A 15,054-nucleotide genomic window follows, 5' to 3' on the forward strand; every position below is an offset into this window, starting at 1 on the left:
GTTACCAGTTGAGAATTAGGCGTCTTGAGGGTACCCCTAATTATGGTCCCCGACAGGAATGAGAACGGAGCGGCTCCGTTCGGTTGATTTTTTGGAGCGGAATGGTTCCGGATCTGATGAGAATATTCTCTAATTGGAGCCATTCCATTCTAATTCCTTTATAACCAAATAACAACAAAACTGGGACAGAACGACTCCGTTCTACTTGACTCTTCAACCAAACGCTACTTAAAAGTAACTAAAGTTAATATTTTTACTGCATCTGCTCTGTCCAATCTCTACCTTCTCCCCTGGTCCTATTAAATAGTAATGTAGTCTTTATGTATAGTAATTAATACACTTGCCAGATTTAGTTACTGAAATCAAATAAAATATTTTATTTTAGTGACTAAATTTTGGTGCTAAAGTTTGGTAAGCTGAAAGAAACCAACTGTCGGAGACAGTCTACCAGTGAGCCTGTCTGCCTCGCTTGTGTTCAGTCCTTCCCATTCCTCTGCAAGTCGCAACTCGCAACGCAAAGCGCAAGGAGCATTTCAAAAACCCTACCTCCCTACCCCACTTCGCAGTCCGCACCGCACCCACCCCGATCTCCTTCTCCCACCCAGATCGCCGGCCCGTGGCGGCACGAAATGGAGGTGCCGCCGGAGATGCTCGACGCCCTCGCAGGCTGGTTCGCGCAGTCGCTCTCTCCCGACACCGCCGCGCGCCGCGGCGCCGAGCAGAGCATCGCCTCCGCCGCCTCCTCCCCGGGCTTCGCGCTGGCGCTCCTCGGCCTCGCGGCCTCCCCGCGCCACGACCTCCAGGCCCGCCTCGCCGCCTCCGTCCACTTCAAGAATCTTCTCCGCCGCCGGTGGCCCAAGCCCGACGCCGATGCCGACGCCGACGTCGACCACCTTCCCGCCTCCGACTGCGCCATCATCAAGGCGCACCTTCTCCAGCTCCTCCTCACCACCCCGCCCCTCATCCAGGCGCAGCTCTCCGAGGCCCTCGCCGCCGCCGCGGCCTCCGATTTCCCCGCCAGGTGGGAGTCCCTTCTCCCGTCCATCGTGTCCTCCCTAGGCACTGCCGTCAACGCGGGGGACATCACCGCCACCAACTCTCTTCTCGCTGCCGTGGTGTCGCTCTTCTCTCGCTTCCGCAACGCATTCGACAATAATGCCCTCCGCCTCGACCTCAAGTACTGCCTTGACATCTTCGCCGCCCCACTCCTTGAGGTTTTTCTCTTTGCCTCCCGCCGCCTTCAAGCCGCTGCCACCACGGCCAACCCGCTCGAGCTCCGTCCCGTGTTTGAGTGCCTTCGCCTCTGTTGCGAGATCTTCTACTCGCTTAACTCCATTGACCTTCCTGAGTTCTTCGAGGATAACATGCGCCAGTGGATGACAGAGTTCCAAGCCTTCCTCACCACATCCTACCCACCGCCTGTTGAGGCAGATGGTGCCCCGGATGCGCTCCGTGCTGCTGTCTGTGATAACCTGCAGCTTTATATGGAGAAGTACGAGGAGGAGTTTAGGGGATACCTGAAGGAGTTTGTTGAGGCTGTGTGGGGGCTCCTCATGGCGCAGACCGCTTCGCCTTCCCGTGTGCAGCTTGCCGTTACTGCGATAAGGTTCTTGACTACAGTTGCTGAGAGTGTGCACCATGCTTTATTTGGGAGTCCTGAGGCGATGAAGCAGATATGTGATAGTGTCGTTGTGCCTAACTTGCGCCTGCGGGATGAGGATGAGGAGTTGTTTGAGGGCAATTGGGTGGAATATGTCAGGCGCGACTCTGAGGGTAGCGATGCAGATACACTCAGACGGGCAGCGTGCCGGTTGCTGCGGGGCCTTGCAGCGAACTACCAAGAGCAGGTGGCTGCACTCGTCTCAGCACAGGTCCAGCAGATGTTGGTTGCATATGCTGCTAATCGGTCAAACAACTGGAAGGAGAAGGATGCTGCAATATACCTTGTTATTGCTCTTATGCAGAAGCCTGGTGCCACAGGTGGTGGCACACCTGTGGTTGACATGGAGAGCTTCTTTACATCTGTGATTGTGCCTGAGCTCCAAGCCCCTGATTGGCAGTCTGAGCCAATGTTGAAGGCAACTGTGCTCAGGTTCTTGAAGGAGTTCAAGGATCAGATCCCCAAAGCTACTGCACTGGCACTCCTACAAAGTGTGATGCGGTTTTTGATGCATGAGTCCAATGTTGTTCATTCATATGCTGCAACTTTTATCGAGAACCTGTTGATAATCAAGGATGCTGTACCGGTACCAGGGGTGACCACAGTGATCAGGTGTAAAATGGCACCCTCCTGTTTTGGTTTTCATGTGATATATCCTCTTTTCTCGCTGTTTATATAGTAGGGGTTGCCTTTCAGGTTGGAACACATAGCCTATCGATGATAGTTTCGTACGCGCAGTAGGAATAAGTGGGCTTTTGGTGCAATCGTTTATTCAATGCTCAAATATTTACAATTGAATTTGTTTGATCTTTGAGCCAGTGTTTTTTTCCAGTTCTAGAATAGAGGGTCAACCGGTCAATGGAGCAGGTGACTTTGTGCCTTTACGCCGCATGATTTAGTTTTCTTTAGTGCTGGATTGCTTCTTTTCTTTCTAATCTGGATTAATTTGTTGAGTAGACAAAAACAATGCTGTTGAGTCTCTAATGCTGACAATCTAGAACCCTCCTTGATTGCCTTTTTGTTAGCCATATGTTTTATTCTGTTTTTTCAGTCCATGTGCTCTAGTGCTGCATCAGCTTTCAGACTGAGAATAAGAACATCTGCACCCTTTAGTGCCCTTGCATTTTGACATGGTAATGCCATATTCTGTACACTGAATTTCTTATAAGTTGGTCAGTTAATCTTTCCAATGTTGGCTGACTGCTAGAATATGTTGGTCTGCAAGCTGACTGGTTTACTCTATGTATTTTACTTCTATACAAAATCATGCTTAATTGTTTTCATGACATGCAAAGCAATTATACTAATTCTGGTTATAGGCAGCTTGTTCCATGATGTATTATGTTTATGTGGTGCCATTTTACTTCCATGCTATGTTACTGTGCAAATAAATAGGAAATAAAAATGATGAATTACATTTTAGTCTAATCTATGTACTGCTTTATTTCGCAACTCCAGGTCTCCACGTTATGTTGCTGCTGATATCAATCCATTTGCCCCACAGATCATTCAGAACCTGTCCACAGCACTAGGTTTCCCTGATTCACAAGAGAACCCCTACCTGATGAAGTGCCTGATGCGGGTGCTTGGGATTGCTAATATTGCTGGTCAAATTGTTCATGAGATCACAGCTCAACTTGTGGGTATTCTCATGGAAGTGTGTAATAATCCCAAGAACCCTGACTTCAACCATTACTTGTTTGAGGCTCTGGCAGCAGTTATTGGCCGGACTGGTGAGCAGGACCCAACACTACTCCCTGCTTTTGAGACCAGCCTCTTTCCAGTGCTCCAGAGGATATTGGTTGAGGACATCTCAGAGTTCTGGCCATATGCTTTTCAGATATTTGCTCAACTTGTCAATTTGAGCCGACCACCTCTCTCACAGAATTACATGCAGCTATTTGGTGTCCTTCTCAGTAATGCAACTTGGGACCGGCCACCATGTGTTCCTGCCTTGGTTCGTTTGCTGCGAGCATTCCTTAGGAAAATTCTAAATGAGCTAAACCAAGAGGGCAGGCTTCCAAATATATTGGCAATATCCCGTAGCCTCCTCTCACGCAGCAGCACTGAAGATTCTGCATTCTACATGCTGAACACACTAGTGGAAAACGTTGGTTTTGACATTCTGAACCCATATATAAGTGAGATATGGAGTGCTTTGTTTACTCGGCTACAGACTAGACAGACAGTGAAATTTGTGAACTCTCTTGTGGTTTTCATGTCGCTAGTGCTGGTCAAATATGGGTCAAGTGTTCTTGTCAATTCCGTTGATGCAATTCAGCCAAATCTTTTCACCCAAATCCTTCAGCGATTTTGGATTCCCAACCTCAATTTGATCAAAGGTGCTCTTGAAGTTAAGTTGACAGCAGTTGCTTCGATAAAGTTGCTTTGTGAGTCTGCGGTCCTGTTGGATGCTGCAGCAGCCCAGTTATGGGGTAAATTACTTGACAGTATTGTCACACTATTGTCCAGAATGAATCAAGATGGATCACAACAAGAGCATAATGATGGTACTGATGCAGTGGATACTCAGAAGACATCAAGTTATTCTGTTTCATTTGTACGACTTCAATATGCTGGGAAGAGTGAAGATGACCTTTTGAAAGAAGTAAATGATCCAAAACAGTTTGTGGTCACATCCTTAGCCACAATTTCTGCCCAGTTTCCTGGGAGGTTTGGTCCTGTCATTGAGCAGCATGTGGACCTAGCAAACAAAAGTGTGCTTCTTCAACTTTGTGCAGCCTACAATGCCAACATTGTCTAGGTAACAACTTCAATGATATTATTTTATAAGTTTAAACCATGGATCAAACTATGCATTGAGAATGGATGTTTCATCCAAGTTTAATTTCATTTTATATGGCATGGTAGTCTTGGAAACAATGCCATGAAACTCTCCACTAGGAATGGTCTTGGACTCTTGGTGGTCTCAACGTTCAAGTACGGAGTAGGATTTAGCTACATGGCTGTCCCATTAGTAGCCATTCTTGCTACAGACACAATTAATGACTAAATTTCTTTTTTCAAGATGTTTTAGGCGATGTTATAACTCCTAAATATCATGTGATTAACACACTGCCGCCTCACTTATAATGTTATTGTGGTATGACTCATGAAAGTGAAAGTATTATCTCAATTCCTAAATAAATCAACTCCTTGAGTTGTTCTAACTCCCAACTGAAACTTTTTGTAAGTTTGATTGAATCTATAGGAAAATATGAATATTTATGACACAATTAATATAATACATCATGAAATACACTTTCATAGTCTACTTATTTGGTGTCAGATATTAATATTCTTTTCTATAAAGCTGAACAAACATACAAAAAATTGACTTAAGGAAACTCTAGAGTCTAGAAGTTTATTTATTTGGGTAATGAGAGAGTAGTTAATAATGAAAGGATCGACACAATGTTTGAGTTCATACTTATTACATGTGGCCACGACAAGTGTAGGTAGACCCACTGTTAGAGTATATTAGGCAACTCCTAATAGCCCTGTTTGGCACAACTGCTGCTTGTTGAAAAAGCAGCTTATCTGATAAGCTAGTGAAAAGCAGCTTCTGCTTGTTGGCTGCTTTTAGTGTATTCTGAGAAGCAGCTGAACTGATAAGCTGCTGCAGAAGCTAGCTGTTTGGCAGAACTTCTGCTTAAATTTGTGAAGAAGCTGAAAATAAGCTGTGCCAAACAGGGCCAATATGGTTGGCTTAGGATTGATTGTAATCTTGGGATAACCTTCCTTGTATCTAGGATAACCTTCCTTACCTCTAGGGTAGCCTTCTTGTCCTCCCAAGTCATGTACTCCTATATATTCTCCCTAGAGGCTCAATGCAATACATCCAACACATTATACACAATCTCCCTTTCCTACATGGTATCACGAGTTTAGGTTATATGCCCTAGCCTCCCTTTCACTGCCGCTGTGTCCTTGTAGGATGCGCCGCGGATCCATCTGTTCCGCTGTGTTTGTCGTTGCGTCGTCAAGCTCAACACCAGATCAGAACTCACCATCAAGGTTCCGTCGGCGGTCTCTGTCCACGTTCCCATCGACCAACCCAGCTAGATCTAGCCCATTGGCCGTCGTGGTGGTGGCGGTTGTGATGGGGCTCTATCCTCACCGCCGGCAACATCGCACGCCGCCATGGAGGCGGATGTGACCTCTGTTGCCGTCCGAACCGTGGTTGGGCAGTCCCCGGGACCGACACGTCGTGGGGAGGATGTGCCAGGTCTCACTCCGCTTCGGGTTTGCATCGCCGCACCCGCACCGTTCCTCTTCCGCGCGCATACATGCTGTCGCAGTCTTCCTCCACAGGCGCGCGGGTGCGTGGCTCCTTATGTGCGTCGCCCTTTCTGGTTTGTGCGGGCCTCCACGGTAGCCACGCTGCACTAGGCTATGTTGGGCTCGCGTTGCTGGCTCCCTCCGCCAGGGCAGGGTTAGAGGGCACGTGCTCGGTGTGTCTGTCTAAGCTAGTCGGCGGCGAGGAGGCACCGAGAAGGAGCAGGGTTACCCGATGATGTACCAAGAAATATGCTGCTACTGCTACGTATTTTTATCTTTTTCCCGGTCAAAGATGCGTCTCCATCGCCCATCGCCCGTTAGCTCTCGTGTCATCGACATCGGCTTCGACAACACCGGCTCCTTCATCTTCTCCGACTGTGCCTCATGGCGTGGCTAGCAGCGTGCCAGGGGACACCCGCATGCTGTTTCTGCGCCTCTTACCGGCACATCGATCTCCATCGGTTCATTATCGCCACTACTGATCGGGAGGTTCTGCCATCGACATCGAAATCACCATCATCGTACGACCTCAGTCTGACCAACCGATTGCGCGCACGACCTCACCCTCTCGTGACGTCTGTCATCTGTCGTGAGTTTCTTCACCAAGCACGAGGGTTGCTTCTGCATTGCCTCCTCGGGCAGCAGCGTGACCTGTCGTTGCAGCGCCTCCTCGGCAGCAGCGTGGCTTGTTGTCGTCCCTGTCGCTGCGTCGCCTCTTCAGGCAGCAACATCACCATTCGTCGTTGACCCCAGCTGTTGCATCTACATCGCCGTTGACTCTGTTGGTGCGCGTCTCCTGCGCACGGTTTGTGAGCTATTTGACACATGTGAACTGCGTCGGCACACTCGTCGTTGGTCTGCACCACGTTCGTCTTTGAGTTCTTCGTCGACTTTAAGCATCGCCATCACGCTACAGTGGCGCTATCGAGGACCTTCTTCCTATGCGTTGTGGCTCTCCCATCGCGACAACTTCAGGAACCTCGATGTGTCGCCACGTCTACCTCTTCGCCTTCGTCCAGTAGATCCTTGTTGCCAGCGTCGTCGTCTCATCCTCGACTAATTCGTCTACTGCGCTCTGACAACCGTGAGTTGCGCGACACTCCCTCCATACCACACCACAACCGTCGTGGGGGTATTCTCTGCTGGTCTCTTCCGACGGTGATACTTGGCTGGGTCTTCTACCTAGTACGTGTGGTACTGGCAACACCGACACATGCATTCGTCTGCGACACATTTCCAAGCGTGGCAAACCTGGAGCACGCCTTGCCCACAACGGTTTGACAACATCGTCCTCGGCATCAGCTTCTTCCTCTAGGAATGCCTCGACCGTGTCGCCGTCTTCACCTATGGCGCCCTCCTTCTGCGCCACCGTCACCCCGGTGCCTCCTGGCGCGCTGCGAGCCTTTCGGCATGCTGCGCCTGCGCCCACGACTTGTGCGGCTTGTTGTCTTCGACATGCTCGATAGCTACCCGACGCACAACACCTCGACAACGGCTTGACGCCCTAGGACTCGGCCACCTCGACATTATCAGCACAAAGGGTTATCATCTGCATGGGCTACTCTAGTCGCAGCATTCACACCGGCGTTCCGACTGTGGGGTGATGTCTCCATTGTTCTCCAGTCTGTTTGTTCGTGTTGCTAACCGTACGACTCTGGAGGGATGTTAGAGTATATTAGGCATGTTAGATTATATTAGGCAACTCCTGATATGGTTGGTTTAGGATTGATTGTAATCCCGGGATAACCTTCCTTGTATCTAGGAGGATAGCCTTCTTATCCTTAAGTCCTGTACTCCACTACTCCTATATATTCTCCCTAGAGGCTCAATGCAATACATCCAGCACATTATACACAATCTCTCATTCCTACACCCACTACTTACTCCTACTCCCTCCATTCTTTTTTATTTGTCGCGTTTTAGTTCAAAAATAAACTAGTGGACGACAAATATTCGAGAACAGAGGTAGTATAACATAAGAAACGTGTCTGTAGAAAAACAATATGTGTTCTTTAGGAAACCAATGTATATCTGTTGTCCAAGTCTCCTAGGTCAACCATGGAGGTGATTCCAAATGTTTGAGACAAAATGTTGACATAAATGATAGCTACGAGTAGCATCTGTGAGGGGTGTTTGGCAGAGCTCCTACAGCTCTGCTCCTAGCGAGAATCACTTCTAGGAAGCTAAACTGCTAAAAATTGAGTTGCTCTATAGTGGGAGTGAAGTGAATCTTGTATCCATTTTGTATTAGAGTGAGAGCTAAAAAACCTGTTTCCTGCTGCTCCCAACATGCTCCCCACACTCCAACCCCTCAGGAATCACTTCACGCCAATGATTTCAAGTCGTCCGACTAATCGTGATTAATCGCGATTAGTCGAGCTAGTCGGTTTTAGTGGAGCGACCAGGGTATCCAACCCGATTAGGTTGACTAATCGTCCAGTCGTCGACTAAGTGCGATTAGTCGTCCAGTTAATGTGTGGACGATTAGTTAGGTTTGGTTGGCTGGCGGCCGGCCTGTTTTTGCTATGGGCTGGACGTCTAGTAAGTCTGCAACTCTACACCATATGTTATGTAGTGAGTAGTGAGTGATGTTTAGTTCATGTTCTGAAATCTGAATTCTTAATTCTGAAATGTGATCTGAGTGCCTGACAATTCTAGTATTCATAATTTCTTTGATGTTCTAAAATCTGAATGTTCAATGGTGTTCTGAAATCTAAATTGTTCACTCTCCACTGTCTAGTTCTAGTATTCATATTTGTTTTGTTTGGTAATTTAGTTACTTTGTTATTGCCTCCAATATGCTATATGCTATGCATATATATTACATTATTACACGTATATATAATTATATATATAGGTCCCGTACCTGTAAATATGCAGGAGACCAGTAGGGACGACCAGGTCGACTAGGACCCGATTAGTCGACCTATCGCGATTAGTCGTCTGGTCGCCCAGGTGTCTCGACTAGCTAGTCGAGCGACTTGAAACCATTGCTTCACGCACACTTGGCCAAACGGTTTTCTATCAAATAGATTTACTTCTACTTGAGAATCATTTGAAATCACTCTATTGGAGAATTAGCTCTCGAACCTAGAGAATCATGAAGCAAAGCTCTGTCAAACGAGGTCGTAATTTTGATGAAGCTAAAAACTGTGTCAATACTTATTTTAACTGTGTCAATATATATTGAACGTATGTTTGCTGTGTTTGTTCTATAGGTTCAAGTTCAATGTCGCTGAGTGTATAGTTGAAATCTACAATCACGCAAACGCAGCTGCTTCTGCATGATTAAGGGTATATTTGGATCTTGTAGTCGTAGAGATGAAAATTGATATTTATTTAGATATCAATTTTTTGGTCTTTTTTGTTTGATTATGAATAAATAGGATATAAAATCTGTTATACAAATATATATATATATATATATATATATATATATATATATATATATATATATATATATATATATATATATATATATATATATATATATTATATACTCCCTCCGTTTCTTTTTAGTTGTCGCTGGATAGTTCAATTTTGCACTATCCAGCGACAACTAAAACGAAACGGAGGGAGTATCTTAAATAACATATATAAATTTCGGATACATCTTTTTAGTTGTCGTTGGATAGTTCAATTTTGCACTATCCAGCGACAACTAAAACGAAACGGAGAGAGTATCTTAAATAACATATATAAATTTCGGATACAATTCAGATACACATATTTTTTTCACTTATTTATTTTAGCGAACAAATAATGTATACAATAATTTATTCAAAATATTCTTATTTGCAATAGTGTGTTTAATAACATAAAAAAATTAGCATATATATATATATATATATATATATATATATATATATATATATATATATATATATATATATATATATATATATCAAATGTATTTTAATAATCTGGATACTCATTTTCATCCCTAGCTAAGGTTCTATTGTTCTTAGCTAACAGCGTAGTTAGTTCCTTACATACCATCTAAATAACTATTAGCTGTTGGTCTGGTTCCAACTGGGTTGGTACGGTCGTACGGACGGTCTCAACAGCATGATAAAAGGAGGGACAATAATGCTGAGATATGAACGTCATTTTGTGGGCTGAGTTAACACTATTAAGGCTTGTTCGGTTGTACCCTAATCCATATGGATTGAGGGGGTTTAAATCCCTAGTAAGTCAAAATCCTCTCCAATCCGTATCAATCCCCTCCAATCCATATGGATTGAAAATAACCGAACAAGTAAGTGTTGGTAACAATATAGGGGCATGGAAGGCCATACATGTAAACTTTTAAAAGATAAGGATAAATGGTAGGGGGCAACCATGTAACAACTCTTTTCTCTAACACAACAAACTTCTTTTAATCTGAGCACAGCGTAACATCACTGGCTACCAAGTTTGTTACATGACCAGGAAAGTTATCTAACCAAACAAAAGATGCACCATGAAGCATACCAACTCCCTCGCTAGCTAAACAGTGAGCTACAACATTACATGAACGTGGTGCATGACTAATTTTGACAACACTAAAATCTGATGAGATTAAGAACTTGACCTCCCTGATCACAACACCTTTAAAGGCAGCATCCCAATCCTTTGATAACAGTGCAGTCTTCAGAACTTGACAATCAGTATCCGATTCAATGTACATTATATTTTTTTCAACTGCAAATTTTATTGCCTGGAAGCAAACGGTAGCTTCAGCTTGAAGGGGGTTTGCTAGGGATTGGATGTTCCTTGTTCCTGCTGCCAAAACTGCTCCAGTATCATCCCTAGCAATGAAGCCCCAGCCTCCAGACTTGGTATCTTCTATGAACGTCAAAATTGATTTTAAGAAACCTAGGACTCGGCCTTTTTGAATTATGCACTGTTTTATCTAGAGAGGCACTCTTTTTTTTTTTTGAAAAAAAATCCAAATATTTAAAGTAAAGACTCTGAATCTGCAGGCCCATCTGGCTAGCTGTTTTTTTACTTTGTCCAGCGTTTACTGCATTCCTTTCCTGGTAAATTGTCTACATGGTTGTTACTACTTTCATTTGTAACCCCTTTTGATAAAGAGTTACATTTGATTTCACGCAAAATGATCTCTTTATCTTTTTATATAGCAATATTAACCATGTTAGTCACGCGAAACTCAAGAGTGGTCTCGATTTGTGTTTTTAACTGGAAATTAGAGGACGGTGTAAAGCCTCTAGGTCGCGACTGATGGCACACGGCACTCGCAGCGCCATTAACAAATCAAGCCACGTTCATTCCCGAATGGAGGGCCTTTGTTGACTCCCTCCCTCTGTTGAATTCGGAACAACCTGACTGGATAGTACTGTATGACCTCTCGTTTCATCAAGCTAATCCATGGTGTAATTAATTTTGTAGGAAAAAATATGTGCAGGCGTGCTGAATTGCTAATTACTTACTGTGTAATCGTTAATGATTATCCTGGGGATCTTTTCGGCTGATCTGCCAGTTTAGAATGACACTGCTATTCTATGCTGACGGCGGAGGCGTCAAGATTGCGAGCTGCAGGATCATGCTGTCTCCATCTCCGTGTCATCCATGATCCATCTCATAGGCTAGAGTGCCCAAGGTGTTCGGAGATATATGCCCATTCGAACTTTCTTAACGCCTACCTGCAATGCAATGCAGTGCTTGCATCGAGCAGAAAGTTCGCCATCGTTTTCCAAGTAAAAAATCTGGGATAAAAAATGGAAAGAAATTAAATAAAAAATATATCGGTCCTTGCGTGTCACTCTCTATCATAATCAGCTCAAATGCTAAATTAATCGGACTGCTGAGTATAAAGGCATACCATATCTGTACCAAAAATCCTCCCTTTCCCATCTCAAGCTATTTTCCTGCTTAGTGAGCTTAATGGCTCTGACGGCCAGAGTGAGGAGGCTTCCCCAGTTGCACATCTCGCTCGACGTCCCCTCGTGCGCCTTCCGTCACCACAACCCGCCCGCGGCGGCCTCGACGTCCGCGTCGCGAGCCAGCGGTGAGTTCCGGCTCTCGGACTTCGACAGGCTCGCCGTGCTGGGGCGCGGGAACGGCGGCACGGTGTACAAGGTCGCGCACCGCCGGACGTCGGCGCTGTACGCGCTCAAGGTGCTGCACCGCGGCGACCCCGGGGCCGCGTCGGAGGTGGACGCCCTGCGGCGGGCCGACAGCTCGCCGCACGTCGTGCGGTGCCACTCCGTGCTCCCCGCGGCGGCCCCCGGCGAGGTCGCGCTCCTGCTCGAGCTCGTGGACGGCGGCTCGCTGGACGCCGTCGCGGCCCGGCGCGGGGCGTTCGCCGAGGCCGCGCTCGCCGAGGTCGCGGCGCAGGCGCTGGCCGGCCTGGCGCACCTCCACGCGCGCCGCGTCGTCCACCGCGACGTCAAGCCGGCGAACCTCCTCGTCAGCGCCGCCGGGGAGGTCAAGATCGCCGACTTCGGCATCGCCAAGGTCCTCTCGCGCGCCGGCGACCACTGCGCCGCCTACGAGGGCACCGCCGCGTACATGAGCCCCGAGCGGTTCGACACGGAGCGCCACAGCCACGCCGACCCCTGCGCCGCCGACGTGTGGAGCCTGGGCGTCACCGTTCTGGAGCTTCTCATGGGCCGGTACCCGCTGCTCCCTGCCGGGCAGAAGCCCAGCTGGGCGGGGCTCATGTGCGCCATCTGCTTCGGCGAGCTGCCGTCGCTGCCGGACGGCGCAGCGTCGCCGGAGCTCCGTGCGTTCGTCGCCGCCTGTCTTGAGAAGGACTACACCAAGCGCGCGTCTGTGGCACAGCTTATTGCGCACCCGTTCGTCGCCAGAAGAGACGTCGCGGCCTCCAAAGACGCGCTCCGGCGACTGGTGGCCGGGGCCTGAATTGACTGCGCCGCTTAGGCATTAGATTGACCACACAGCCGTATGATCGTACATTTGTACACATGTGCATAGCTCTTTCTTACACAGTTTAGTAATCTAAACAAAATATTGTAGAAGTCCAGCTGCTGCCGCAGCGAACAACTAACATGGAACACTATATGAAGACAAAAAAAAAGAGAACATGATTCAACAAGGATTGCTTTAACTTGGTTGGACGAAATTTGTTGAACCAAGTTCAACAAGATACATGCGAGGACAAGAATCGCATTATTTGTCACATTTACGTGTGGAGCCTGAGTGGCCCATATGGCAGACAATACATCGGGCCTGTTTGGTAGAGTTTCTTTAAGAGTTTTTCTAATAATCTAGATTTGTGGATAATTTAGTTATCACGAGAATCTAAATATTATGGAGTATGGAGTTTAAGTCTGGAGTAAGATAAAGTTCATTGAGTTTAGAATTTAGAAAGTGACAGATTACTCTTATCATGACAACTTGATGTGTTCTACGTTGATGTTGATTACGTTGATTTAGACGTTTTTCACCAAAATAATTCTCACAGAAATGAATTTAGCTGCCAGAATTCAATTTTAAACTAAAATAAACACCCCATCTTTTTAGGGATCACACATATAAAAATAAACACTATACATATACAGGCGAGCTATAAATTCTAGGAAAAATACAGTGCAACTAAGTGCAATCAAACTACTGAAAATTATAAAAAAAACTCTCAAAAAATTATAAACATACTTCACTATTTACTCTAGTTATATATCAAAATTTTATGTTCTAATCCATCATATGTTAAGTGATATAAAAAAGAGAAAAAATATCACTTTATAAAAAATTCTTTTTATATCTCTTAGCATAGGGTGAATTAGAACTTCAAATTTTACATATCACTACAGTAAATAATAAAATATATCTATGATTTTTTGAGATGTTTTATAACTTTTGGTTGTTTAATTATACGATGATTGCACGGAAAGTTCAATCACACAATAATTGTTTTCTTAAAATACTCCGATGAACTGAACTGCAGGCTATTTAACCGAGGGAGCTATTTAACTTCACTGGAAGGTGCAGCCCCGTCCCCGTATATGAACAAGGACATTCCGGTCACGTTCACCGTTTTACATGCATGAGTCTTCGAGCCGTTGGATGGAACGCACGAAATCCCCTTGATCTTTCTACAAGGAATAAAATAAATTTGTTTCTAGCAAACAACGCCACAAGGATGAGTTTCTCACACACTACTGGCCATGGTGTTGGTTTAAGTGAAGTTAGGGGGAGGATGATATCCTGTACACATGGATCGGAACGCTGGTGCAGAAACAGAATTCTGGTCTTTAAAATCGGATTTAACGGTTCACGCTATGAGAGGTTTTTTTTTACAAAGTGAACCGTGTTTTTAAAAAAACCGCGTTAGATCTGATTTTAGATGCTAGAATTCTAGTATATTTTATCAGCACCGGATATCATCGGCATAGGGCGTTATTGGGCGACGACCAAGACCAGGGGGCGACAAGATGAGCTGAAGTCGCTACCTTGCTTTTTACAGACGCGATAAGTTTGTATTCTTTTTTTCGTACTTTGCTTTTTTTATTTTAAATTTTTAAATATCTCAAGCCTTGATTGAGTTTATTAGTCCATCAATTGTACTCTTGCACAGATCTAGATTATTTTATGATTTTAATTACATTTTGATGATTTTTTGTAGAAAGAAATTAATAATACACAAATAGCCTTAGAAATTCATAAAATTTGACGGAGGGTTAACATTTGTCTACATAAAATTCTAAAAAATGTTTGGGCCATAAAGTCCATAAGATGCCAGTGATTCTTTTCATTTTCTTACACTTGTTGTGTGAGTTACACGTGAAATCAGCTTAAGTATCCAAGTTTCAACATAACATTTACTTCGCTTTCTCATTTTCATGTAGGGACTTGAGGTTATCTTCTTATGGAATGTTTATTAGTCTTGATAACTTATTTGCAATTTTTGGTCGATACTATAATATTATATGGATTTAAATGCATTTTGATGATTTTCTGCAAAAAGAAATTAATAATATACAAATAGTCTCAAAAATTCACGAAATTTGGCGTATGAGTAACATATGTCCATATAGCATCCTCAAAAATGTTTGAACCATAAAAACCACAAGATGTCATCAATTATTTCATTTCATTTCCACTTATTTATGAAACCCATAATGATTACATGTGAAACCACCATAATA

General features: G+C 45.0%; 2 protein-coding genes across 5 annotated transcripts; both read left to right on the top strand.

The window, feature by feature from the left end:
• Positions 1-441: 441 nt before the first annotated feature.
• On the top strand, positions 442-14,513 carry LOC103625943 (exportin-2). Of its 4 annotated transcripts, XR_002262159.2 has the most exons (4): positions 442-2,272; positions 3,119-4,424; positions 9,160-9,235; positions 11,333-11,710. XR_002262159.2 is itself a non-coding variant. In XM_008646349.4 (3 exons), the coding sequence occupies exons 1-2, from the start codon at positions 630-632 to the stop codon at positions 4,422-4,424; spliced, it is 2,949 nt and encodes a 982-aa protein (XP_008644571.2). In that variant the 5' UTR covers positions 442-629; the 3' UTR covers positions 13,854-14,513. The 4 variants fall into 4 exon arrangements, 3 of the variants coding, with proteins under 3 accessions (XP_008644571.2, XP_008644570.2, XP_020393477.1); XM_008646349.4 differs by lacking the exons at positions 9,160-9,235; positions 11,333-11,710 and adding an exon at positions 13,854-14,513; XM_008646348.3 differs by lacking the exon at positions 9,160-9,235.
• LOC103625942 (mitogen-activated protein kinase kinase 9) lies at positions 11,610-13,023 on the top strand. The gene has a single exon (XM_008646346.4). The coding sequence runs from the start codon at positions 11,828-11,830 to the stop codon at positions 12,806-12,808; it is 981 nt and encodes a 326-aa protein (XP_008644568.1). The 5' UTR covers positions 11,610-11,827; the 3' UTR covers positions 12,809-13,023.
• Positions 14,514-15,054: the final 541 nt, after the last annotated feature.

Source organism: Zea mays, chromosome 5 (genome assembly GCF_902167145.1).
Source record: "Zea mays cultivar B73 chromosome 5, Zm-B73-REFERENCE-NAM-5.0, whole genome shotgun sequence".
In the NCBI taxonomy this organism is placed as follows: domain Eukaryota; kingdom Viridiplantae; phylum Streptophyta; class Magnoliopsida; order Poales; family Poaceae; genus Zea; species Zea mays.